The sequence below is a fragment of the Pimephales promelas genome, chromosome 14 (genome assembly GCF_988280905.1).
Source record: "Pimephales promelas chromosome 14, fPimPro1.hap1.1, whole genome shotgun sequence".
Lineage (NCBI taxonomy): Eukaryota > Metazoa > Chordata > Actinopteri > Cypriniformes > Leuciscidae > Pimephales > Pimephales promelas.
This window is the reverse complement of record NC_142782.1, coordinates 26,125,419-26,150,431: the sequence shown is the minus strand read 5'-3', so window position 1 is coordinate 26,150,431 and position 25,013 is coordinate 26,125,419. Positions and strand designations below refer to the sequence as shown.

General features: G+C 36.8%; 1 protein-coding gene across 5 annotated transcripts in view; it reads right to left on the bottom strand.

Moving 5' to 3' along the window:
* Nucleotides 1-1,903: 1,903 nt before the first annotated feature.
* rnf220b (ring finger protein 220b) overlaps nt 1,904-25,013 on the bottom strand; it is a 36,974-nt gene continuing 13,864 nt past the window's right edge. The window contains exons 4-17 of one of the 5 annotated variants that reach the window (XM_039676492.2): nt 15,934-16,060; nt 14,027-14,072; nt 13,846-13,938; nt 11,423-11,465; nt 10,490-10,594; nt 9,615-9,658; nt 9,087-9,198; nt 7,988-8,095; nt 7,793-7,892; nt 7,648-7,700; nt 6,650-6,728; nt 4,313-4,421; nt 3,368-3,442; nt 1,904-3,208 (exon numbers count right to left, since the gene is read on the bottom strand). In XM_039676492.2, coding sequence (XP_039532426.2) covers nt 3,137-3,208; nt 3,368-3,442; nt 4,313-4,421; nt 6,650-6,728; nt 7,648-7,700; nt 7,793-7,892; nt 7,988-8,095; nt 9,087-9,198; nt 9,615-9,658; nt 10,490-10,594; nt 11,423-11,465; nt 13,846-13,938; nt 14,027-14,072; nt 15,934-16,060 — 1,166 coding nt within the window. In that variant the 3' untranslated portion in view covers nt 1,904-3,136. The remainder of the gene's footprint in view (nt 3,209-3,367; nt 3,443-4,312; nt 4,422-6,649; nt 6,729-7,647; nt 7,701-7,792; nt 7,893-7,987; nt 8,096-9,086; nt 9,199-9,614; nt 9,659-10,489; nt 10,595-11,422; nt 11,466-13,845; nt 13,939-14,026; nt 14,073-15,933; nt 16,061-25,013) is intronic. The other 4 variants (XM_089119741.1, XM_039676510.2, XM_089119742.1 and 1 more) reach the window with 4 other exon arrangements.

The window sequence follows — 25,013 nt, the reverse complement described above, 5'->3', positions numbered from 1 at the left end:
CTTTATTATTATTATTATTATTATTTTTATTATTTTGCATAGTTTATAAAACAGAATGGAAGCATGTACATTTTTATCGTAACTCTAAAAATGTCAAATTTGTTGATGTTCTGGGCAGCTCAAAACCTATATTTTAAAAAACAATGTGTCTTTAATGCAATTTTGCAAAGCATTTTGATTTACATGATAGCAAAGGATTTTGTCAAGTAGGCTACCATGAAAATGTCTTAATGTGTCAGGTTAGGCCAATGAAGAGGATTACCCAGCATAAGCCAAATGACAAAGGCCCAGTGACCTGATGCCTGCCTCAATGTTTCTACAATGTCTGAAATCATGTCCAGTCCATTTTTAAGGGACTCTGTAGGAGGCTAAACAAACAAACTGGACACACAATCTGATCTGGGAAAACGCTAAAATAAACATACAGTCGTCTCCTATCGGTTCTCATGTTGACTGCTTTCTGTTTATTCATTCAAAAATCCCTGTTATGGACCTCCTTGAGATTTGATGTCATATTTTAAATGAATATGCTTTTATTTTTTGCAAACTAAATAATAAAACAAATAACTACGTAAAAGAATAGCAAATAAAATAAATTTACAAATAAAATAAAAATTACATTACATGTGTGTGTCTGGCTATTTCTTTTCAGATTAAACATAGTTCATGCATTTTTAATAGCCTACCTTAATTTACATCACAATGAACTGTAAATTTTGACCTCTAATTTTTGAACACCAGAAGAAGAAAACACTGTTCTTACCTGGTCTGTGCAAGTTAGAAGGTGAAGTGACGATGCAAGTGAGTGTTTCTACCTGACTAAAAAAGCCACAGCTTACTGCCAGCTACAATTACCACCTCCTCCGTTGACTCTCAGCCAATCAAATCGCAGATCTTGTGTTTCTGTTGTTATGACAATGATAGCGGGTTACTTACAAATCATACTAAACTTTGAAAAGACTTTAATAGTTTATTAATCATCACTTGTTTTTCCTGAGCAATAATGGTGAAAATGTTCAAAAGCTTTTTGTCAAATCCTATGTGCCTAAGCTAACACACAGCCTGACAAATATTTAGTGTGCTCATATTTTCGAGACAATAAAAATAAAATTTTATCAAACTAAAAAACACAAAATGCAATTTTAAATCATTATTAATATTATATAAATATTGATATTAAACTAGCCATAATATAACACAATGCAGACAAATACAAATATTATTTAAGAAATAGATTAAGGCTTTCCACACAGTTGACAGTCATAAAGTTGCATGTTTCTCCATAAATCTCCTCGCTGATGGCTGCACATTAGTATGTTTTTTCTGCAAAGATATCGCTTGAAAAACGTCCGAAAATCATTAGGGTCGCTTGGGCCGGAAGTACCTATTTTTAAACATCCCACAACTTGAGGACTTTTTTTGTGCGTGTTTTGAGGTGTAAGTGTTGCAGCAGTAACTTCCTTTGCATTAGACACATGACTGGGGTAATCCAACTAACCTAAATCCACACAGACAAGTGTCCGTATACTGCTGCTAATTAGAGATATGTCAGGACATCAGCCACAGACATCCTTTTATGGGGTCAGTCATTAAAGGCATCTTTAAGAATGCCTATAACGAACTGGCCAGGTGGTAAGATAGGCCTACTTGTGATGCGATAAATAGACTGAAGGGCAGGCAAGAGGAAATGCTAAGGTTACCCACCTGCTATAGTTCCTCTAACAGTGCAGGCAATGCCACAATGGCGTTGATAATAAAATGCATAATGCAATGTGAGTAGCCTATAGCTTTGAATAAAAAGCTGCCAAAATAAGCATCAGCCAAATCCTGTTATTAGGTCTATAGTGATAGTGCTGACTCATGTGATCCAGTCTGAAAACCATAATAGGGCACAGCAATGACATTTGTTAGACAATAACTTTAGTTTATTGTGTTCTTTTTTTTGTCAAAGAAAAACAGATGAGTCTGTACAAAATACATAATCGTAAAACAAAGCTGGTTTTGCGTTTCATTCTATTTCAGTTCTATCAAAAAAGTGCTTTACAATCTTTCAGTTACCTGTTGTATCTTGACTAGAGTCTAGTAACAAAACTATTGCTAAAATACCACAAAGGAAACTCTTTTTCTGTTAGTTCTGAATTCCTTAAGTCCTAATGTCATAGCCTATAGTATAGTGACTCCGTGTCAGGAGACTTTTATTCTGCTTTGCATTTGGGATTGGGAGGAGTGAAGGATAAGCAGAGATCAACCTCAACATCCATATACTGCATTAGGAATCAATTAAACACAGGGAAGCTCCTTGATGCAACTCTGCTGTACATACAGTACGATATTATCAATACAAATATCAATGTAGTTCATTACAAGAATGTAGACAATTACATCTACACAGCGTCTTAGATAAAAGTTGAAGAATTTTGAAAATATACAGGGAACTAACTTAACACAGAATATCTGTTGCCGAACCTTGTAGTAAAAATTATTTTTATTTATCCATGGCTTTATAATTTTGCATCATGTTCAGTGTCTTGTCTTTGAGATTTTGCACAATAATGTTTTTTTAAATGCATGAAATAAACTATTATACTATATCACGTGTATCAGCAAAAATGATAATTTATCTTAAACCATATTTAAATGATCCCGTTCACTATTAAATTACAGTTACATAACTATGGATAATAAATGTACAAGATTCATTGCTCCTTTGCACATTCTACACAAAACACAGTTTATGAATGATGCAAATGTTAACGGTTTACCATTTTGAATATATCAACACTGCTAGATCCAAATTAGAAAAGAGTTCTTCAGTGTAAACATTCACAAAACTATAGGACAGATCGCTCTATGAGAATAACTTAACAATATTTTATAAAACAAGGTTTTGTACATAAAACAACTTTTTGTGATCAGTTTTACTGTCCTTACAATATTGTTGCAGCACAATATTTGTAGAGATTTACACTTCATCGAGAATTGAACACAGGCTGCATTCCGACAGGAACTTTTGTAATGATTCTTTTGGGCGAGACATACTCTTAAGATTTGCATGGGCCCAGAAAGGTTCTTCTCGGTAAAAGTGATCCGTTTGAGTAGAGTGCAAACAGGCAGATGACAGGACAGCTATAACTCTTCATAAATACACTCGTCTCAGGTCCCCGGGTGAGGTGATAGTGTTGCACTGTGGACAAAGTTTCTTTGCTCCCTGTGAGAAAGAGGGTCCAAAGAAGATCATTTAACAATCAAAAACAACTGACACGGACACACAGGTTTCGCTTGTTCAAGTCATGTGGTTGTGCTGAAAATCTTTTGTACAGTATGTGTATCTTTTGTAAGTACAGTATGATACTGTTGTGCATCTCACCAGGGTGCGAAGCCAGCATTCCTCACAGTGGACATGCCAGCACTGGATGGAGGTCAGAGGTACAGTGTAGGAGTCCTGAACAAAATAAAGAAAAATATATATTTACACAATAAATGTACATAAATAAGAGAAATGTAACTTACATCAGCTTAATCTCAATATGTTATTATATGATATGTTATTATATACATTTAATTATACATTGATCTTTTGCTGATCATTTACTCACCCCATGTCATCCGAGATGTCCACGTTTTTCTTTCTTCAGTCGAAAAGAAATGAAGGTTTTTGATGAAAACATTCCAGGATTTTCTCCATATAATGGACTTCAATGGGAACCAAATGGTTCAAGGTCCAAATGAGAGTTTCAGTGCAGCTTCAAAGGGCTTTAAACGACACCAGATGACGAATAAGGGTCTTATCTAGGACCCTTCGAGTCAAGACTCAAAATAAAATTGTTCATTTTGATGAACGAGTTCAAAGAGGAGATTCACGAACACGCATCACATAACGGAGCAAGGCGAGCATTTGTGCTTATAAAACTTGTTTTTTAAATGAGCGATTGTTTCGCTAGATAAGACCCTTATTCATCGTCTGGTGTCGTTTAAAGCTGCACTGAAACTCTCATTTGGACCTTGAACCGTTTGGTTCCCATTGAAGTCCATTATATGGAGAAAAATCCTGGAATGTTTTCATCAAAAACCTTCATTTCTTTTCAACTGAAGAAAGAAAGACATGGACATCTTGGATGATATGGGGTGAGTAAATGATCAGCAAAAGTTTTTTTAAAAGTGAACTACTCCTTTAACAACCACCAACTTATGAACTGTACTGTTTAAATATTTAGTATAAAGTATACATATAATTAACATTTATCTGCAATTAGTTATTACTATGTTTTTATTCCTTTTTGAATAAATATGTAAACAGCAAGCTCAAACTTACCATGCAGATGAGACACTTGAATCTGTCCCCCCGTGTGAACTGCTTCTCTAGATCTCTGATCCGTGTTTTCAGGGCCTCCAGCGTACTGAGGGAGGGGTCATCCGATAAGCTGAACGAAACAAAGAACAAATCCATCAGAGATTGATTAGAGGGCTTTGTCGCTGAAGGCCACGTTATGAATTCTAAATTACACATGAACGGTAATCAGAAGACAGATTGCATCATTAAATGAGGTGCATTAAGAAGCTAATTCGACATTGTAATACATGAGTGTGCGCTTCTCTAGATTATATTGCCACATCGGACAGTAAAATATGAAGAGCGTAGGCCTACACTGCATAAATGTTCGCCAAATTTGATTGGTTAGAATGAAAAGAAAGAATGACTAAAGTAAAAACAAAAACAACCGAAATTTGTATAGTACGGTAACTTGTAGACCTATTCAAATACAATATAATTATATAACTTTTAGTGTGTGGGCACAAAAAGCATAAGATGCCCCCTTGTAGCGGCACAGCGGGTGAGGGACAGACATATCAACGCAGTGTGCAAACATTGTCTCAGTGTAATTGCTTTATTAGCGTGTCCACACAGGGCCGGGCTGCAAGCGCCCCGCGGCGCGCTGTCATTTGTCAGGAACGGTCCTCCTTCCCGCCTCACTAACCCTTCCTCACTCGAGTGTTTCCACTTCCCCACAATTAAATAACACTCGCTCAGAGCCCCCTAATCCCCGGTAGGAACATCCTGGCCAACGCATCCCCATTTAATCAGCTCCCAGGAATTGAACTATGACAGCAGGGGGTTTAAGTGATCCATCAAAAATGCCTCATGTAATAGCCGCCAAATATAAGCATAATGAATGCTGTTTTTTCTCTTGTAGCTGTCTGGTGGAAATATGAAATAACTGCTCTCGTCCTCAGGCTAAATACCTATTGGAGAGTGGTGACGAATCAGGTACAAAAACATGCTGCAAACCAGAAATCATACAGAAGTACAGATATATATATATATATATATAAAAAATAGATCTAGATAGATAGATAGATAGATAGATAGATAGATAGATAGATAGATAGATAGATAGATAGATAGATAGATAGATAGATAGATAGATAGATAGATAGATAGATAGATATTTATTTATTTCAAATAAAATTAAATGTTGCTAGCCATTCATGAGGCCTATAAAAAATTTTATATAATATAAGACATATAATAGCGTGTGTGTGTCTGTGAGAAGGAGAGAGAGGCCTTGTTATTTTAATAGTGATGATGCAGCAACATCTCTTACCTGTGGGTGAACATGCAAATATACAAATCACAGCCACATAATACATTTCGAATCATTAAAAAGTATATCATAATTTCCTTGCAATCTGACACTCCTCAACTGATAAATGTATCAATCAAGCTGATTAATGATTCACTCCGACACGTCAAACACGCTTCAGTGGACTCGCCATTATGTGACCCCTGCTGAGAAAGAACTGATTTGTGTGGCTCTTATTGAATGGGTCAACCATGTGTAATTCATCATGTGTCCCTTCCTTCCATGAGCAAACTTGACCTCAGTTGGACGATTAGTAATGTATAAAAATCTGTCCCAGTGCACAAAGAAGTTCAAATCTCTTTTCTTAACAGGATTTAAGAAGTGCTGCATCATGATCCAGCAGAGATCTCTTCCAAGAAATTGACATGTATGTTGGAGAGGCTGGGAGAGAGGAGGATGGAGGAGAGTGGATGGATGCACTTGAATCATAACCTATGTGCACAAACCACTACGTCATAGCTCCACCAGTGTTTGTATACCAATGCAATCAATTAGGATTGGTTTCAGACAATTTCCATTTTAATAGCTTTGCTGTTGTGTTCTGTAATGAGCAAAATTTTACATTTACGACTTTAAAGTGTACATTAAAGTCGTGATGAAACCGAAGTAGGCACAGATTTGTTCTTCATATTGTGAGTGTGACATACATCTGTGTGAAACGGATTGCCGAAAAATAAAAAATTTAGGGTGGGGACTTGGCTCTATGCGTGGTTGTTGTTTGGGTTTTGACATGCGCCTATTGAACTCAAACGCGGAGGCAGATTAAAGTGAGCTTGCTAGCGGGATTTAAGTAGACAAAAATGACTGGAGAAGTCCGGCATACGTCATTAGAGAAAAGTCGTTAGTTTAAACTGGAAGGTGCGGTTATATTTACATTACAAGGTAAAAAGAAAATATACAAAAATGAAACATGGATGGATGAATAGTTCACAATAGGATGTATAATATGCATTTAAAAAATAGATACAGTGAATTTTCATTTCATGCAGATTTTAAGGTACACTTACACTTCTAACTCGCTGTTCTTGCAGGTTCTTGGAGATGTTGTGCTTGTATTGCTGTCTCCATTACTTGTACTTGGATCTTCTGCAGACAAGGAACACCATTGTTTATTAAATTTATGCAATATTAAAAAGCTTCTTTTTATTGGCACTATTATATATATATATATATATATATATATATATATATATATGAAGAGTTCAGATGCAAAAGCCTCTAAATGCCATTTGAAATTTTCTTCTTTAATGATGATTTTTATCAAGCTTGTATATTTAAGTTCAGTAATTTCATTTATATGACAATGATAATTACCTATTAATTGTTATTTAAGTGAAATTACTGAACTTAAATATACAAGTTTGATAAAAATCATCATTAAAGAAGAAAATTTCAAATGGCATTTAGAGGCTTTTGCATCTGAACTCTTCATATATATATATATATATATATATATATATATATATATACAGTATATACATGGTATATAACAGGGCTTGACAGTAACACCTGCATTGGCGTGTAACACAGTAATTCCTATTAGCTTGAATTTTACATATCATATACACATATGGTTGGTGTTGGTCTTGAATTTCAGCATGGGATTGAACGTATTATTGTACTTTGTACTCATTCCTGCAGATTTTGTGCTCACACTCAAAGTGTGCGTACATAAAGCCATCTCAGTACTAAATTGAGTTATTTTTTGCTGCTTATTGTACTTAAACAGTCAAATACACACAAAATAATGACAAAATGCCGGTGTTGGCGAGTATTTATGTGAACACAGTCAGTGATGTTTTAAGTGAGCGTGAACAGTTGAGAAAGAAAATGCATGTGTAACAGTATAAAGGGTCCATAAATCAGGTCTTAAAGTGACCGCAGGCTATTACACCTGCCGCCAAAATATAGTAGTTTACTTAGTAGTTAAGCTGCATTTACACCTGGCACAAAAACAATAAAGATCTGAATTAGGGTGACATCAACTACTGTACTCTTGGCTCACCTGAGTTTGCAGACTTGGTTTGTTCTGGAGATAACCTGCTGGCTGTCTCTCCACTTTCAAAGCAAAAAACAAACAAACAAGAAACTAAGTATTGATAAAGAAGTTGGAAGCACTAATAAAATGTGCTGTTTGTGTTTGTGCATACTTTAAAACAGCTCCTCTTAACGCCTGTCTCTCCTCTGCATCTCTGGGTTCATTTCCTGAACAGGGAATCACATCCGCCTCTGTGTATCTGCGATCATTTGCTGAGGAAACATTTTTTATTATCAAAAATGCTTTCACAAAAAAAATCAAATCAAAAAAAAAAAATCAATGCACTTCCTTGTTGTGCCAATCTTACAGCATAAATAAGGATACTGGGCTTTTCCATACTCCAAAGTATCATCACCGTCCACATCCAGATCCACATCGCTGTCCTGGTGCTCTTTCAATGTGCTGCTCACCAAACCTTAAGGCATTTAAAATACTGTAAGCGTTCATTCAATGACAGAAAACACAAATCCTTATTACAGAACAAGTGTGTGTACTTTAAAAATAGTTTGAGATACAAATGTGCACTACTGATGAACTGCAATGTGTTAATAAAATTAAGTGTTTATAAGGACGGGAGGGTCTGCATGACCTCCGATTTCTTTGTGATCGCCTCTGTCTCTATTTTGACCCCTGGCTAGTTCTTTTACAGTAATCTCATTCTCAAGAGGATAACACCACTCCAATTATCTCACGTGTCTGTTGTGAACTAATCACACACACACACATACTGTATACACACAAGCTCTGTTGCAAAACCAAGTGAGCTGCTTTTATTGGCCTAAATTACTGTGTTCGTCCATGGTCATCCAGTTTGAAATGTTGACTACAAACACTGAGGTTTTTCAGATATTCTGTTGCAGCATTCTCTCCGTATTTACAATACTTTGTAGCCTTTAGGCGGCGCTGCCTATAACACGCAGGCTCCTCGACTGGAAATTGAAAGTAACTCACACCTTCTAAATGTTTACTCGTTAAATTCTAGCACAATACAAGTCAAAACCATTATAACTAAACGTTTGCTTAGAAGTATTTCCTACTAAAGCAAGGCATATTCTGGTCAAGCATTCATAGCAGATGGGTGGGACTGGTCTTGGACAGCAACATGACCAGTGCATTATGGTTGTAGAATTTTCCCAACCTATTTGGCAAAAGGGGAGACAACAGCCTTTTTTCCTTTGTTTTCTCTAGTTAGGTAGCAGTGATTTAAAAATAAACGTTCCCCTTTGTACTGTATAGGCAACCAAGTTTTATTGAAAGCTTATTTTGCCAGCAGTGAAGTACAGTGAAGTTTAATATTCATCAACATTACTGACTTGACTCTACTGACTACGTTTTTTTTTTTTGGTTTTTTTATAGATATTTGAGTATTTATAGTGTTTAGTTCAATTTCTGTGCAGTATTTGTACCTCTGAAGCCTCTGAGAACAGAAACCATCTGTATTCTTCTCTGTTCGGCCCATTCAAACTCCCTCCCGGCAGACAGCATGGAGCCATTTTCAACAACACAAACACCATCTCTCTGTTGAAAACGCACACATATCAGCATGTCTGGTGAAAATGTCTCCACCAGCCTCAAGACACTGCTTTCATCTGCTACCTGCCCTAAATGCCCTCTTCACATTAGGTCAAAGCTGAAAGAAACTAAAGAAAATAAAAAGAAACAGACATTTCACATGCAGGTATATAGATTATCTGACCCTTCTGGACACATCTACCTGTCTTATATATATCATACGGCAGACTTAACAGAACAGGACAGCTGACGGCATGTCTTCTGCCGCCTGTCAGTCAAATACAGACATCACAAACAGCCTGTGAACTGTCAGCGAAAGCAGATCTAGAGGAACTGCAGACTAAAGGGGAGGGAAGGTTCATTGTTTTGAATGAGACCTATAAGCACATGCACAATGACAAATTTCTGCATTTCCATCACACCTGGTCTTCCTCTGCTTTCCGTCTTTTCAGTTTCCCAATGCGTGCTGTAAAAAAAAGAAAAGAAAATGAACAAAAAAATCAAAACAATAGCAAAAAAGCACTTTTCATATTACCTTATCTGAAAAAAATGAAGCATAAATCAATTCTTTTGATTTGTTTTTTTTCTCCACTGGCAGTTTTATGATGGAAATATATACGATCTCAAGCTGACATAAACTGATAAGACAGAAAGGCCTCTGTGGCCTACAAAAGATAAATAAATGGCAAGGGAATTGGACTGATCCGTTTATCTGATTATAAAATAAAGATTTCCAGACTATTCTGAATCTCCTTCTCTCGAACATACACACAGGAAGTAAAATTCAGGAGGGTGGAACGGTATCCACCACTCCATTAAAATCTCTGTTTTGCTGAGCTGCTAATGATGTTAAGGGACATTAATCTTTAGGAGCCTCGGCTCATGATATAGTCAAAAAGGACAGTGGAAACAGAGCTGAGCCTGTTACAATCACCATGAAGTTGACCATAACGAAGAGAGGATCATTAATTAGAGAGCGAATCTGATCAATTAGCTTTGACCAATCTTCCAGTGCACCTTTTTTAGATGTTAATGAAATAACATAAAAATTAACCGTCCTGATAAATGACCAAAAATTCAACATGATAGAGTGCCAATATTTCACAGTACAAAGACTTAATACTCTGAGTATTACTCTGCCAAGAGTGTAATATTGCATTAAATAGTGTATAATTTTCACCATTTCATGATTCTACAATCATTTGCTCCTTGAAAGATTATTTTAAATCAGTGCTGATTAGAAGATAAAGCCTCTTTAAATATGGTAGTTGTGTGACATGTGTGTAGCATATCTTACCAGACAGTGGGCAAGAAGACACATGTGGGAATCCATAGTCAGTCCAAACATGAACAGATTTGACTTTCTGTTTGGCGTAGCACCTGCACCAGCAGAGCTCCTTAACTGTTAACATATCAAAAGGTTAAAGGTCAAAAATCTGCTCTGCTTGTGAGGGTGCTAGGTCAAAGGTCGGGGGGTGCTTTAACTTTTTGAACTAAAGGCTGTGACACACCAAGCCAACATAAAAGAACAAGCGGTGATGAAAGTCGCCCTTTGTCGGCTGGGTCTCGGTCGAAAAGCTGCGCTTGACCACAGTGCAAAGGTGACTGCCAACTGGCACGTGCCTTCTGCACCTACGTGTGAGGAAATAACTGTCTATATCAGCCGGCATCAATAGTCCATATTCATCATTCAAAAATGGAAACTGAAACTAGGACGGCAGACTGTGAACAAAGCAGCAATTGTTTACCATTTTGAAAATCAATCACTGATCATTTTATGATGAAAATATCCACGCAGTGTAGTGCTCAGGTAAGAGGACGTACATTTAGAACAGCCCTCTGTATGTGCAGTCTAGACGGACGCTGATTCAACATGTTCAATCAGCCAAAACACCCCCAACGGGCTCCGACTAGTGCGGGTGGTGCAGCCAGTCAACGCTCAACAAAGGCCTGAGCGTCGCCAAGCTTTAAGACTGAAAGTGTACCAGTGCTAGCTGGGGACGATATGTGATCATTAGAATGAGTTTCAAAGATTGATGATTTCATTATAAACATCTATTTATGGAATAAAACTTTTTTTGGAAATTTTCTGGAATTATTTAATATTCATATAGAGAAATATGAATTTGGTCAGATCCAAGCTCTTAATGCATGTCTATGACCCTGCATGTATAGGCAATGACTGAAATGCAAAATATTAAAGATGAAGTGACAATCATTGGAAACGTACCATTGAGTCTTGTTTGCCTGTTTGCTCGTACTCGCAAAAATGTCTGAAATTAAAGAAGAGGAAGAAAAGGGACATTTTAATACCCAGAATTTCAATACCTAAATATACACTAAAGAGTTTTTTGAAAAATTTCTCATTTAGTTTCACAAATTTCATGTAATGGAGGTAAAAAAAAATGATTTTTATGCTGAGGATTCCCAAATATGATGATCCTCTGCAAGCCTAAAATATGAAGACTAATTTTACTGTGCAAAAAATGGTAAAAATAGTAAGTGTAAGGACAACATTGTTTGAAAAATAATAATTGGCTTTTATATTGTCATTGCACTAAACCTACATTTTTACATTTATTATGTGGACAATATTTAATTTGTTATTTTTTTATGTTTTTGTTACAGCTCATGATTTACTCACTATTAGAGTATATTTAGATTGCTACACTATAAAAAATATTTTCATGATTTGTGATCACACCATTTTTTCTTTTGTCAAATCAACTTAGATAATTTATGTAGTTCAGATAACATAATATTTTGAGCTTCTGATGATTAAATCAATCTCCTTCATTGTATTAGCTAAATTTTTCCATTTCAATGAACTTAAAATTTTAAGGCAACCAGGTTACTTATTTACTTATTAAATTAAAGCAATAATATTTTTTACAGTGTAATATTCATTTTAGAAATAAAATTTGAATTACATTAAATAATTAAATATACATGTTTGCTTTTATTACATAATAATACTTTTCCCAATTAAATAAAATATTTTAAAAAAATTCTAAAAGTCTTTAACCCTTTATGACCTGCCATAGAACAGTTCCACCAGAGTATATCTTTCTATTTTTACATGCTGTGCTGTCATTCTTTTGAGCATTTTCACATGCCATACATCAAAATAATCCTTACTTTCTCTACTTGAAGGCTATGTTTGTAATAAATCAATAGTACCTAGATAAATATCTCAAAAATGCAATAAACAAAAAGAAAAACAATTTTTTTGAAAAAAAATCTCCATATTTTATTCAATACAAAAAAATGATAAATGTAAACCTCAAACTTGTCAATGAGAAAAATGTGCATAAAACAGTTTAAAACTATACAGAATTGATTTGAACTGTTTACATCACTTAGTTTTTAAGATACACTCATTTAAAAAAGGGGAGTAAAATGCCATATGTAAAATATTCAATTACATTTGTGGTCAAACAGATAACATTTTGCTTTTGAACATTGATTAAACATTGAATTGGTTAGAATATAAATTAAATAGACCCTGTCAGAACAATTAATAATAAAATAAATATAAAATAAATAAATAAAGGCGATGAGCAGAAGGAATTCGGTGCGTCCGTGTACTTTCATTTTGACATAACGTTGCGCGCATGCGCACACGTGTGTGTGTGTGTGTGGGGGGGGGGGGGGTGCGTGTGTGTGTGAATGTGCTTGTATTTGCGAGTGTATAAACGAGAAAGAAATGATAGAATGAAGCAATGGTAAAAAAGACAATAATGATAAGAAGGAACATATAGCAGATGGGAGTCAAGTGCGAGTCAAACCTATTATATATTCAGTCAAACGCATGGCCAAAAGACGCTGCTTCTGACGTCACTACATGCGACACAAGCTGGGGTCAAAGTGCACAGGAAGTGATGTCGTGATCAGTCCATGGATCCGTCATCGGAAGACGCAACTACCAATTGCGGATCTATAGCACATGTGTGCAAAGACGTGCAATGCATTTTTGTGTGTTTTTTTGGAAACGCGCATTATTACAGACTCATTAGAGGGTGGAAACCGCGCAACATGAGCATGTTGAGGCTTGATCTGCCATGTGCACCGAACGTGATACCTCAATGCGCCATCGGAAGGCGTCACTATCAATCGCAGATCTACAGATCATGTGTGCAAAGACGTGCAATGCATTTTTGTGATTTTTTTTGAGAAACGCATTTTGCGCATTTTGTACAGACTCATTAGAGGGTGAAAACAACGCAACATGCGCATGTTGGAGGCTTGATCTGACAATTTTACATCTCTGGTTTTGTATGCAAAAAGAATGATTGAGCTAGCCACTTGGTTTCAGTTTCTATAGGCTGTTAAACAGACACACGCAAACCGGAGCGCCGACGCTGCCGTCGGTCTTAAAGGGTTAAAAAGCAGAATTAAACTACTATTAAACTAACGTTACTACTTTTTTTTCGAACAGAAACATTATTTTAAATTCAATTAAAGTCCAGCAGATGGCAGCACTACACTGAGGGCTGTCTCAAACATTTGATTGACATGTAGTCTTGAAAAGGGTAAAGTCCACTCGTAAATGAGTTTGATTCCACCTGTAATTAATTAAAGTTCAAAATACTCCTCCAGAGAAGTGCAAGCTAATGCCGCCAGACATGTATACAACGTGCATTTTGCGCTCACCTGGTACCTGTCGGAGTGCACAGCCTCATCAGCAGGACGTGGAGAGGAGGCAGAAGAGGAACCCTCTCTCTTTATGTGCATAGAAAACAAAGACTGGGAGAGGTAGAGTGGTTATTATTGCCTGCAGAGATAAATAAATTGTATATAACAAGTGTTGTGAAGTACATTGGAGAGAATGTACCTTGGGCGGCCCAGCAGCAAGACACTCCTTTTGCGCGGGACCCTGACTGTAAACAGGAGAGAGTGTTATTAACACATATTTCATCACCACAATCCCATTACCAACAAATTCAGCATTGTTTTAAACACAAAGTGTGAATCAGAATATGCAAACATGCTCAGAAATGAGGCATCAAGTTGCATGCAACATTTCCTTCGCAGTCAAAGAAAAATAATATATTTATAAAGCTGTCTCCATTCGGGTTCTGTACTGCAGGATAGCTCTAACACACCCTGGGGCCAAGTTCAATTTGACACAATTACTGTCCACAGCTCTGTCACTAAGCAGATTATGGCTATAATTTCTTTATTGGAGAAATCTTTCATGTGTTCAGAGTGGCTAATGTGCCGCCCTGCCTCGTCTGATGCTGATAGCAAACGTTGAAGAAACGCATTATTAGCTTGCTATGATTTTCGCGTGGACTGCCTTGAGCTTGACTAGCTGTGAAATGTCAGGAACAATGTAACAGCTTGTAATTTGTGATGTTGCAATGATGGAGGAGACAGGGAGAGGGGTGGAGGCATGGTGCACATGCCCAGAGGCTGTAGATAAATATGCCATCAAGACCTGGAAGCATTTAATGTGCCTTTGGAAGGGACAGGCTACAGGGTTTGTGTGTGTGTGTGTGTGTGTGTGTGTGTGTGTGTGTGTGTGTGTGTGTGTGTGTGTGTGTGTGTGTGTGTGTGTGTGTGTGTGTGTGTGTGTGTGTGTGTGTGTGTGTGTGCGTATGCGTATGTGTGTTCATTGTCTCAATCTGCTTTAAATCTGCCCTTCCTCCATCTTTCCGGCTCTTGTCTCCAGTTTTGATTTCTTCACTATGGGCGGCGATGCATTTTCATGAGCCTGGATGAGATTTGAGTTAGAGTGACAGAAGAGCATGCTGACTGTCAGCGGCACTTTACTGTCTACATGTCCCGGCCGATACAAAGAGACTGAGGCAGTTCAAAAAAATCAAATCAACCCTCGACTGATCGGCTGATGATCTCTGATTGAGCTTTCTTCTTTTGAAAAACAAAAGAAGACATGAGCGAAGCAGAGGGAGGTTGATAGGTTATTGATTGTCTCAGTCATTATATGGATTGAATCATGTTCATTAGAGGAACATGACAGATTTCATTTTTCCCATTTCCATGAGAAGAGCAGGTGGGGAAAGAGAGAAATCCAGAAAGGAAGATATTTAAGATATATAATGATGCCAATGTTCCAATCGTTCTTTAAAATATCTTCCTTTGTGTTCAGCAGAAGAAAGACACAACTTGAGGGTGAGTAAATGATGACAGAATTTTCATTTTTGGGTGGAGTATACCTTTAATTTATTATAAATAAGATAAAAGTAATAATTTTTTTCTAAATTAGGCTCCACTATCCCAGTGAATGGATGGATGGATGGATGGATTTGTTTCTATATAGTTTATATAAATAAATAAATATCATTTTTATATGGATTGGATTTTGGACACAAATTTGGAGAGCACTGTGATGCTATATTTAATTGTCTTGCTCTATTTAAAAATCTTGTTTTAAATACAATCGGATCTATTTCTATATGGTTTGAATCAATAAATAAATGAATAAATAAGTGTTGTATCATGGCAACAATACATTCAAGAAGCACTTCAAAATAAATTTGGTTAAAAATAATGATTGTGAACCAGGAAATAAAAAGACAATGGTTTAACTTAAAAAATGAAGTAACCTGGTTGCCTTCAAATTTTAAGTTCATTCAAATGGAAAAATTGAGTTAATACAATGAAGGGGATTCATTTAATCATCAGAAACTCAAAATATTATGTTATCTGAACTACATAAATTATTTAAATTGATTTGACATAAGAAAAAAATGTTGTGATTGCAAATGTACAGTGTACCTATTGTGCAGCTGCATCAGATGCTCCATTTCCTGTTCCATGTGTTCCTGCAGCTCTCCTGGCCGCAGTACAGCGTGACAGATCGGACACATGGGCGTCTGAGTGTCATACAGGCCCTTCACTTTACCTGGAGAGACAGATGCTTTATCAATATTAACCTACAATGAGCAATACAAATAATTCTTTTCAATAATAAAAATCATCTAGTCCAGGCAGATGTGTAATCTAAAGCTCATCAATACAGTCAACTGACAGCAGACACATCAAGCAGCAGTACCTGTCTCATAGCAAAGCCATCACACGCTTACAAGTGGCCAAATGAAAGCAAACAGATCTGAATAAAACATGGATCTGCATGTAAGCGCTGCTTGGAGCCATGCCCTTGAGAAAGTGTCAGTCAGCCCCCCAGCGAGTCGCATCTCTTTTAAAATTTCATCTACGGCACAGCTCAAATAAATTCACAGACGAGTACTAACTGCTTGCATCTCTGCCTAAAGGCAACCAACATCAGTAAACAATGAAATCCCAAGGCCCAAATTGAATTTATAACCACATTACCTGCACAGATAACGTCTGCAAATAACAAGATGATAAAAGGAATTTGATTTGATTCTGGGATGAGCGTGTCTTTTCCCCTCCTGCTGGAGAGACTCTCATGGGGGGCATTTGAGACAAATTCCAAAATTATAATGTTAAACCTTAACATGGATACACTGCCTTAATTAATATACACAGAACAAAAATCTAAACACTTATAAACTGCGTAATCTAAAAACAAAAGAAATCACTGTATTAATTACTGTAATTTTATGATTTTATGTTGCATCATAAAAGCCTACAGTATATTGCTAAAGACTGTTAATAGAGCACAGTTATAACAGTTATTTTTGGGAAATACAATTCTGCACATTTTTGACCTTAACTAATTTATTTGAAACTTTGAGGTTGGTAATATTTTAATGTTTTTGAAAGAAGTCTCTTATGCTCATCAAAGCTACATTTATGTGATCAAAAACACAGTAATATTGTAAAATTGTATTACAACTAACTGTGATAATACTTCTGCAGAATGTTTAGCAACCATTAATCCACTGTTCTGTCACATGACCCTTCAATAAATCATTCTAATATGCTGATGGTGAAAACAAATTTTTGAAAACAGTTGTGCTGCTTAATATTTTTGTGGAAACCATGATAATTTTTTCAGGATTGTGAGAACGAACAGCATTTATTTGAAATAAAAATATTTTTTCTTTTTACCGTCACATTTGATCAATTGAATGCATTCTTTCTAAATGAAAGTATTCATTTAAAAAAAAAATAAAAAAACTGACCACATAAGATATGGATATAGCATTTTTTTCTCCCCAAGTTATAGGATGACTGCACATGCCAACATCCATATGACAACTGTCATCATCATGATGGGAGATGAATTCTGAGACGGCCATGAACTGACCTTTCCAAAATGCCACATTTCATCCTGGCTTTCTGTCACATTACGACAATATGTCAGAAGCCCGAAAAAGACAATACTAGAGGCTTGCATTTCACAGAGCTGCATGCGAAGGGGTAAACAGTCATATTACTGGAGGCCAGATGAACGAGGCTCTATCTGTAATTGATTGACGTGAAATGTATTGGTTGCAATGGCTTTTTCAAAATGTCATCATTTAAAATTCAGGCAGCCAACCAGGTTTGAGACCACATACAGTATCAGTTCCTGACATTCAGTAATCCATGTAGAATGTTTTAAATATGAAAGGAATATAATGGAATTTATATTCTACAATAGAATAGAGTATATGAAGTCATGTAAAAGGAGATCCCTTAATGGTTTCTGCCATGATTTTGCCTTTCAATAACTCCATAATGGGCGCGACCTTTCAGTAATCCGAGGGCATGCGAGAGGCAGGCGACTGGCAGGGGGCTTGTTCCCTGGCAGACTTTCTGAGGAGAGTGGCAGTTATAAAACAGAATTGGCCCACTCCACACCAGCCCCGTCAAGTAGCCTGAACCCGTCTGGTTCGTGTTTAAGACATCAAATGTTTTACTTTATACAGGGGATTTCATCGTTCCTTCAATATGCTTTCAGAAGTGCAGGGGAGTATGCGAGCTCCAGTGAGTGTTTTTATTGAGGAAAATAATGGGCCATTGAAATAGGCTATTTAATAGGCAACATAATAGGCAATGTAGCAACACATCTGCTGTGGAAAGTCATTTCCTTCATTTTCAAAGGTATTTTCTTGATTCAGACCTTCTTTCGTTAATCGGCTTAGAAACAGCTTAATCACTCTGGCACCGGACCAGGTACATGTGGAAAAAAAGTTTGCTGTTATTGAGGGTGATCAATGTCTGAAATGAAAGGTATAGTGGAAATATTACCACGATAAATCCTACAGAGCTCGGTCGCAGTTGTGAGACAATTGCATGTTCGATATTATAAAGCAACCTATTAGATTAAAGCGAAAATGGCTTCCATTAACATCCTTACTGTCAAGTCAATGAGCTCATTCTATTCTGTTCCCTCCCCGCATACTTTACTGGCCAGTCAGTGTCTCGTTAATGAATATTTAATGAATATTCTAATACATCAAAACCCCCCAGAAACAATTCCTGCCAAACAAAAATAATGGTACAAATACAACTAACATGACTATGCAACAAAAACAAACATACTGAAAGCAGCTATAGTACACATAATTTGGAATATTTGATTTAGATATAAATGTATTTTCCAGGATAAACTAACCATACATATTATTTTAATAAACAAACAACAACAAAGCACACACACACACAAAAAAAACATGTAACTGTAGGTTATAGACCGAGATACAGAGGAGAGTGATCAGTGCCTCAGAAATCCCTCCATCATAAATGTCCCCATAAAGATGAGGGATAGACATCTACACAGCTGCCCGATAAAGCTGTGGCACTCATCACTCCAGAGAGCTGATTGCTGCCTTTAACTGTGTGCTGTGTCAAAGAGTTCAGCCCTGGAGAAACATTTAAGACCAGGTTCAGCTCTACAGGAAAACAGGTGAGTGACAACAAATACAACTGATTCCCTGAGCTCAGACTCTAGTGAATCTCTTATTAAATCTCTTTTAACACATTTAATTTACACATTTAAATCCTGAAATATTACATTTACATGCCCAACATGAGATAAGAGATACGAGATAAGAGATACGAGATTCTTCCATCCTAGCTAACTGGGGACGTTCTCAGTACTAATGTTCTAGCAAGGTGAATGGACAAGCACTTCTTCCAGTTACGTTAACAGTCTCAAAAATGTAGCACAGAAACGTTATCTGTACAACAATCATGGAACGTTTATTCTTTCTGAAAAATTTTGGCTGGACAGTCAATCATCTAATATTTTTAAATGTATTTCATTCAAAAGCAACAAGCCCATAATGTTTGCAAAATGGAATGTTCCATTAACAATTGCATAACCAAGAAAAAACATTTTAAAATTTGTACTTTCAACAATCATTCAGAAATAATATTTTCATAACTTAATGGGAACGTTAGCAAAACATACTTAGAACATATTTTAGTAAGCTGGGATATTGTGACGTACATTCAAGGGAAACAATATTTTGTAAAAGAAAAAAATATATAGGCTGGGGACTTGGTTCTATCTCTCAATTTTTTATTGGAAGGAGGCAGATTGGCTTAATTTAAGCATGTAGTGTTGTAAGAAAGTTGCAGGATTTAAGCAAACTAAATGATTGGAGAAGTCCAGCATACATTACGAGAGAAGTCTAGTTTCTAGTTTGATTCCAATTTTTTAGGTCAAAAGAAATTTTTAAAAATTACATTATATTACAATAAGATCAATTAAATGCATTTGGAAAATAGATTTCCATTTCATGCCAACTTTAAGATAAATGAAGGGGTTGAAAACACAAATTACTGCATGAATGCAATTAATGTCCAATAAATGTTGACTTAAACTTATCGGCACTAACCGATATTCTGTGACCTAATCTAAAGTGAGAACTATTTATGGTTAATACGTTGTTAAAGCATTATCTAACTCTTTTTATATGAGCTAAATAAACAATAATAATTTGTTTATCACAGTGACATTCAATAAATAACTCACCGTTTGTATATAGTCTATTACTGTATTTGTAAATACTTTATTACTGTATACTTATTATAAAGTGTTCCCAAGGTTTTTTTTTTAACTTATAATTAAACACATGATATATCTGTACAGCTGCTAATAAAAAAAAAATGTGCGGTACATTTTTATTAGCAGACAACTAGGCTACAGTGTGTCTGTTCAAAAGGTTATTTTGATAGTAATTGATATTGAGGGTGGGAATTATTCTCTAGATCTCCTCAACAGGCTTAATTAATGAGCATTCAGGGAATCTTAAATAACAGAGACAGTCAGATCAATAGTTGATGAGCAAAGGGACCACTATGTGAGAGAGTGTGTGTGTAAATGATAGCGAGAGAAAGACAACAAGAAAATAACACAGGGGGGAAATGAACGGTCTTGTGTAAGGTCAAGCCTATGGAGGAACAATTACGCAATACACAGCGCAACAATATGATGCAGTCAGCATGATATTCTAATGACACTCATTAACTATCATCCACCCATGTGTCATGACTCAAACTGAGAGGGTCATAGACTATCACTCCCTTCTGAGATACACTCCCATTATTTGATGGGTGTGCTGCCTTTATATGGTCTCCTCAAGAACTCATCAGCAGGAGTTACAGGGCTGTGAAGGCAGACACTTCAAATAAACCAAGTCTGAGAAACTGGCCAAATGAAGATGCACACCTGCAAACCAGAGGACAGGAGAGACATTCCTGTCTGAGGTCCACACAGACAGAGTAACCGAAGTAACTACAGTACACGTGTGTGTGAGTTCGTGTGTGTACAAATGTGGAAATGTGAATGACTGACTACTGCATATGTTTGCACACACCTTCGGTGTGCAGCTAATGCGAGTGCATGTGTATATGTACAGGAGTATCATAGAACAGTTTTTTTTTTTCCTGAGGGGGCTTTGTTTGTGATTGGCTTAAGTTCAAATCATAACTTGATAAATAATTATATATATAAAACAATCAGAGCCAGACAGTAATGGAGTAAATTTACTTGAGTACAATTTTGAGGGATCTGTACTTTACTCGAGTATCATTTTTGGGTACTCGTGACTTTTCTCAAGCATATTTGAGAGGGAAATATTGTACTCTTTACTCCACTACATTTCTATCCATAACCGTGAGAACCCATTATTACTTCTAAAAAAAAAAAAGGAACAAAGAAAAATCTCGGAAACCATTCATTTGCTTGGGACAGCATATCAGCAATCACCTTCAGCTTTCCCCCAAAAGTCAACTCAATGGTCAGATTTAAATAAGAGATGAAACCATGGACGAAACAATGTATGAAGACGCAGCAGGTCCATCCTGGGAATGTGCCAACCCGTGGCCCCACCTCGCCATTCTCAACTTTCCCATTCAGACAATCAGATTGGAGTTTGGAGTTTGTCTTGACCAGGACCACACGCCTAAAGGCATTGAAGCAACTGCCATGTGGTCGGTTGATTAGAAAGTTGCATTAATGCGAAATTGAACAGGTGTTCCTAATAAACCTTTAGGTGAGTATATATATATATATATATATATATATATAGATTAGATACACAACTGTATGTGTGCGAGTGTGTGTGTTTGTGTATACATATTAATTTTTAGGTTGCATAAAAAAACGATTCAAAAATCTAAGCGTAACTCAATCTGAATGCTTCTGAATATGTCTATGTTCATTTGTGTAAGCGTGTGTGTGTGTGTGGGGGGCTAAATCCTAACTCTCCACCTGAGACAGCTCTGTCTGCACAGAGCATAATGGCCCAGACGGGAGTCAATGAAGTGACAGCTAACACATCATAAACCTTGAGCTTGAGGGGCTGCACTAAGCCTCATTGTAAACACACACACAAACAATTAGAAATGCAATCAAACATTCTTAAATATACACAGACCCATGTACCAATACACAAACGTATTATTATTTTTTACATTTTTGTATGTCGCTGTTTATGGTTTGCCCACTAACCACACATTTACAGTGCTAAGCTAAACTGTATGTTCTTATTATTAAAAATACAGAATAACCATATGATTGTCATTATTCTACCTCAATATAATTCTCACCCATGCACATTCAATACATTGTTACAGAGCAGGTGTGAGCAGCTCAAAGTAATGAGGCAGATAGACCATAATAATCCATTTGAATCTAACACAACATACTCCCACATACATGCTGATAAGATCAGATAGCCTTGCATTCGCTGTGTCAAATACAGCTACCCTTACAAGAAAGCCTGTGATGCTTTGAAGATGATCTTGTTTTGGAAAAATACAGATTTTTTGACAGCTTTTGGAGGATGTGATCAGAGGATCCTCAAAGAGGGTAACAGGGCTTTCACAAAAGCCGGAAGCACTCTGAAAATTAATAATAACCCAAGGATGAAAGAGCAAAATTGATCACCCTGATAAAGAGCACCTGCAAGTTATCTGCACGGTGGAACACCATTAGCGGACTTAGGAATTGATTAAAGGGACTTAAAAATGAAAATCATCATTTACCAACCCTCATGTCCCATATGACTTATTTTCTTCAGTGACAGTGGATCATGACCAAGCTCCAAAAAAACATAATAAACAAAAATACTGTATATAAGTGCTATATGTAACCAGTCCTAATAGACCTGCTCCAAGAAGGATTCGGCACGCTAACAAGCACACTAAAGACTACAGCCACTAGCGTCATTTGCTAGCGCGCCTCTTGAGGCCTGGGGAGTGAGGTTTACACGCACAGCTCTTACTGGACTACATCTGTTACACTCACCCCCATACACCTCACTCCCATCTGGGTCACGGCACCAAATGTAACCAGTCCTACTCAACCCACTCTAAGCGGGATTTGAACCGGGCCCTAACAAAAACGCTAAAGACCTAAAGTTAGTCGCTAGTCAAGGACTGTGAGGTTTTACACACACAGCTCTTACTGGCCTACGTCTGTTACATATATCAAATATGTAAAGTCATGTGATAGCTTGAAATTAAAGCTAGTCACTAAAAATCTCTGTTCACTTTGATTGAATGGAAAGGAGCAAATTGAACTTTGCTATTAATACTTGTTATGGGGGGGATGGAGGGGTTAAGGGTAACAAAAGAAAAAGGGTGAGTAAATGATGAAATATTTTTATTTTATTTTGGGGGACCAATCCCTTTAATGATTTCCTGTATCACTCTTTGAACAGTTGTATGAAATCTTTGGATCAACACAGCCATGCTGACACGCATTCACACAGAGACAAGTGTATTTATCTGGCTGGTTAGTGGATGGTGGCACAGTGGTTGATTTTCTCATTTTATTGGCCACCGGGGTAGAACAGGCCTATGCTTGTTCAGAGCCAGCCAGCGAGACACAGTCAGCCTAAGCATACAACTGCCTCACTGGAGTCTCTACCAGTGCCAAACACAGAGAGAGAAAAACTCTAACATTGGACAAGATGGTCGTAAGGTTGCCCACCACAGAGGAAATAGCTCACAAAATGATTCCAAAATAATTAGGTGAGAGAAAGTTATTTTGGCCCATTTCATTTTTGGTCACCGACACTGAAATATGTAATACAGGGAACTGATATAGTCCTTGGGTGTGAAAAATCACAGGTGAGATACATAAATTGCCTAAGATTTGAAAAGGAACTACGAGGATGTGTTACCCAAAATCATATAAACATATGCAAATAGTACTTCATCATAAAAGGGATGGTTGTATCCTCAGTTCGCCAAAATGTGCAAACCTGCAGAGACCTTCAAAGGTGCAAAAACGCACTAAAAAACTGCATGAAAACATGTGAAAGAAGCAAAGCAGTCTTTATTGTTAACACAATTTCAACTGCTGAAATTCCCAGAACCTGACATAAGCTAAATCTGTACTATGTGCCTTTTTTCATGACGAAGGAAAAAACACAAACACTTTGTTATTAATGACAGTCCTCTGACCTTCGTTTAATAGCAATTCTTGGTTTCCACCTGCTGTGGAAGCTGTGGGAGGACTGGGCCACCCAGTCTGAAGAGAGTTTAACACAGACGAGCTCCTGCAGCACAGAAAAACATGACTTCATCTTGAACGTCTAGAAGCCCATTATGGGCTGAAATAGCATCTGTGTTTTGGACGGCATTCGACCATGTATGCTTGGGAATTCGGTTCTCAACTCAAACAGACAATTTACGCAAGACATTATAAGTCAGCATGGCTTTGGCAGGTTTTTAATCCTAAGCACACTGACTGACAAATGCAATTATATATATATATATTACATGCATTGTTGCGGATTCAGCGACATGCACCAAAACCATATATTCCTCTTCCAGTCTTTTCTTCACCGAGCTCCAATCAGAGTTAGTAGTAATTCTGGGTTAGTTGCATCAAATTGCATCATGAGCAGAACTAAACATATATTAAAACCGAAAAGAAATGTGGTTGGTTGCTTTACATGACAAAAATAAGCTGCAGTGCAATATACTTTATTCTGAAAAAAGTTAAAAGTCAGGGTATATGAGAATTTTTTTTTTAATAAACTTTTCATCGCAAGAATTTGACCTTATACTGATACAGAATACTGATGGAGCATTTGTGTGTCTGTGTGGCTTGTCTAAAGAGCCCGTTCAAATCTTTCTCTGCCCATTTTAACCCAAACAAAAGCAACAAAACATCACCCTATAAAATTTCACTCTGAGAAAGGCCACAGAACAGGCATAATTCGAGCAACCAATGGGAAAACAGCCACCTATTCAATACAGCATCCTTAACCCCATCCCACTAACATGCCCTGAGCTTGTTGCTCCACTAATGCTGCATTGTTCGTCTCATTAAGTAGCTAAAGGCTAATTAGACAGCTAACGAGTGGAGGGTAGCATCGTTGAGTGGATTTTCTGCCACACTGTGTTGTCTTGGAGGCAGTAAAACCATGAAGTCTGAGATGCAAGAGACTGACAAGTCACTGATGTAGCAAAGCAAAATT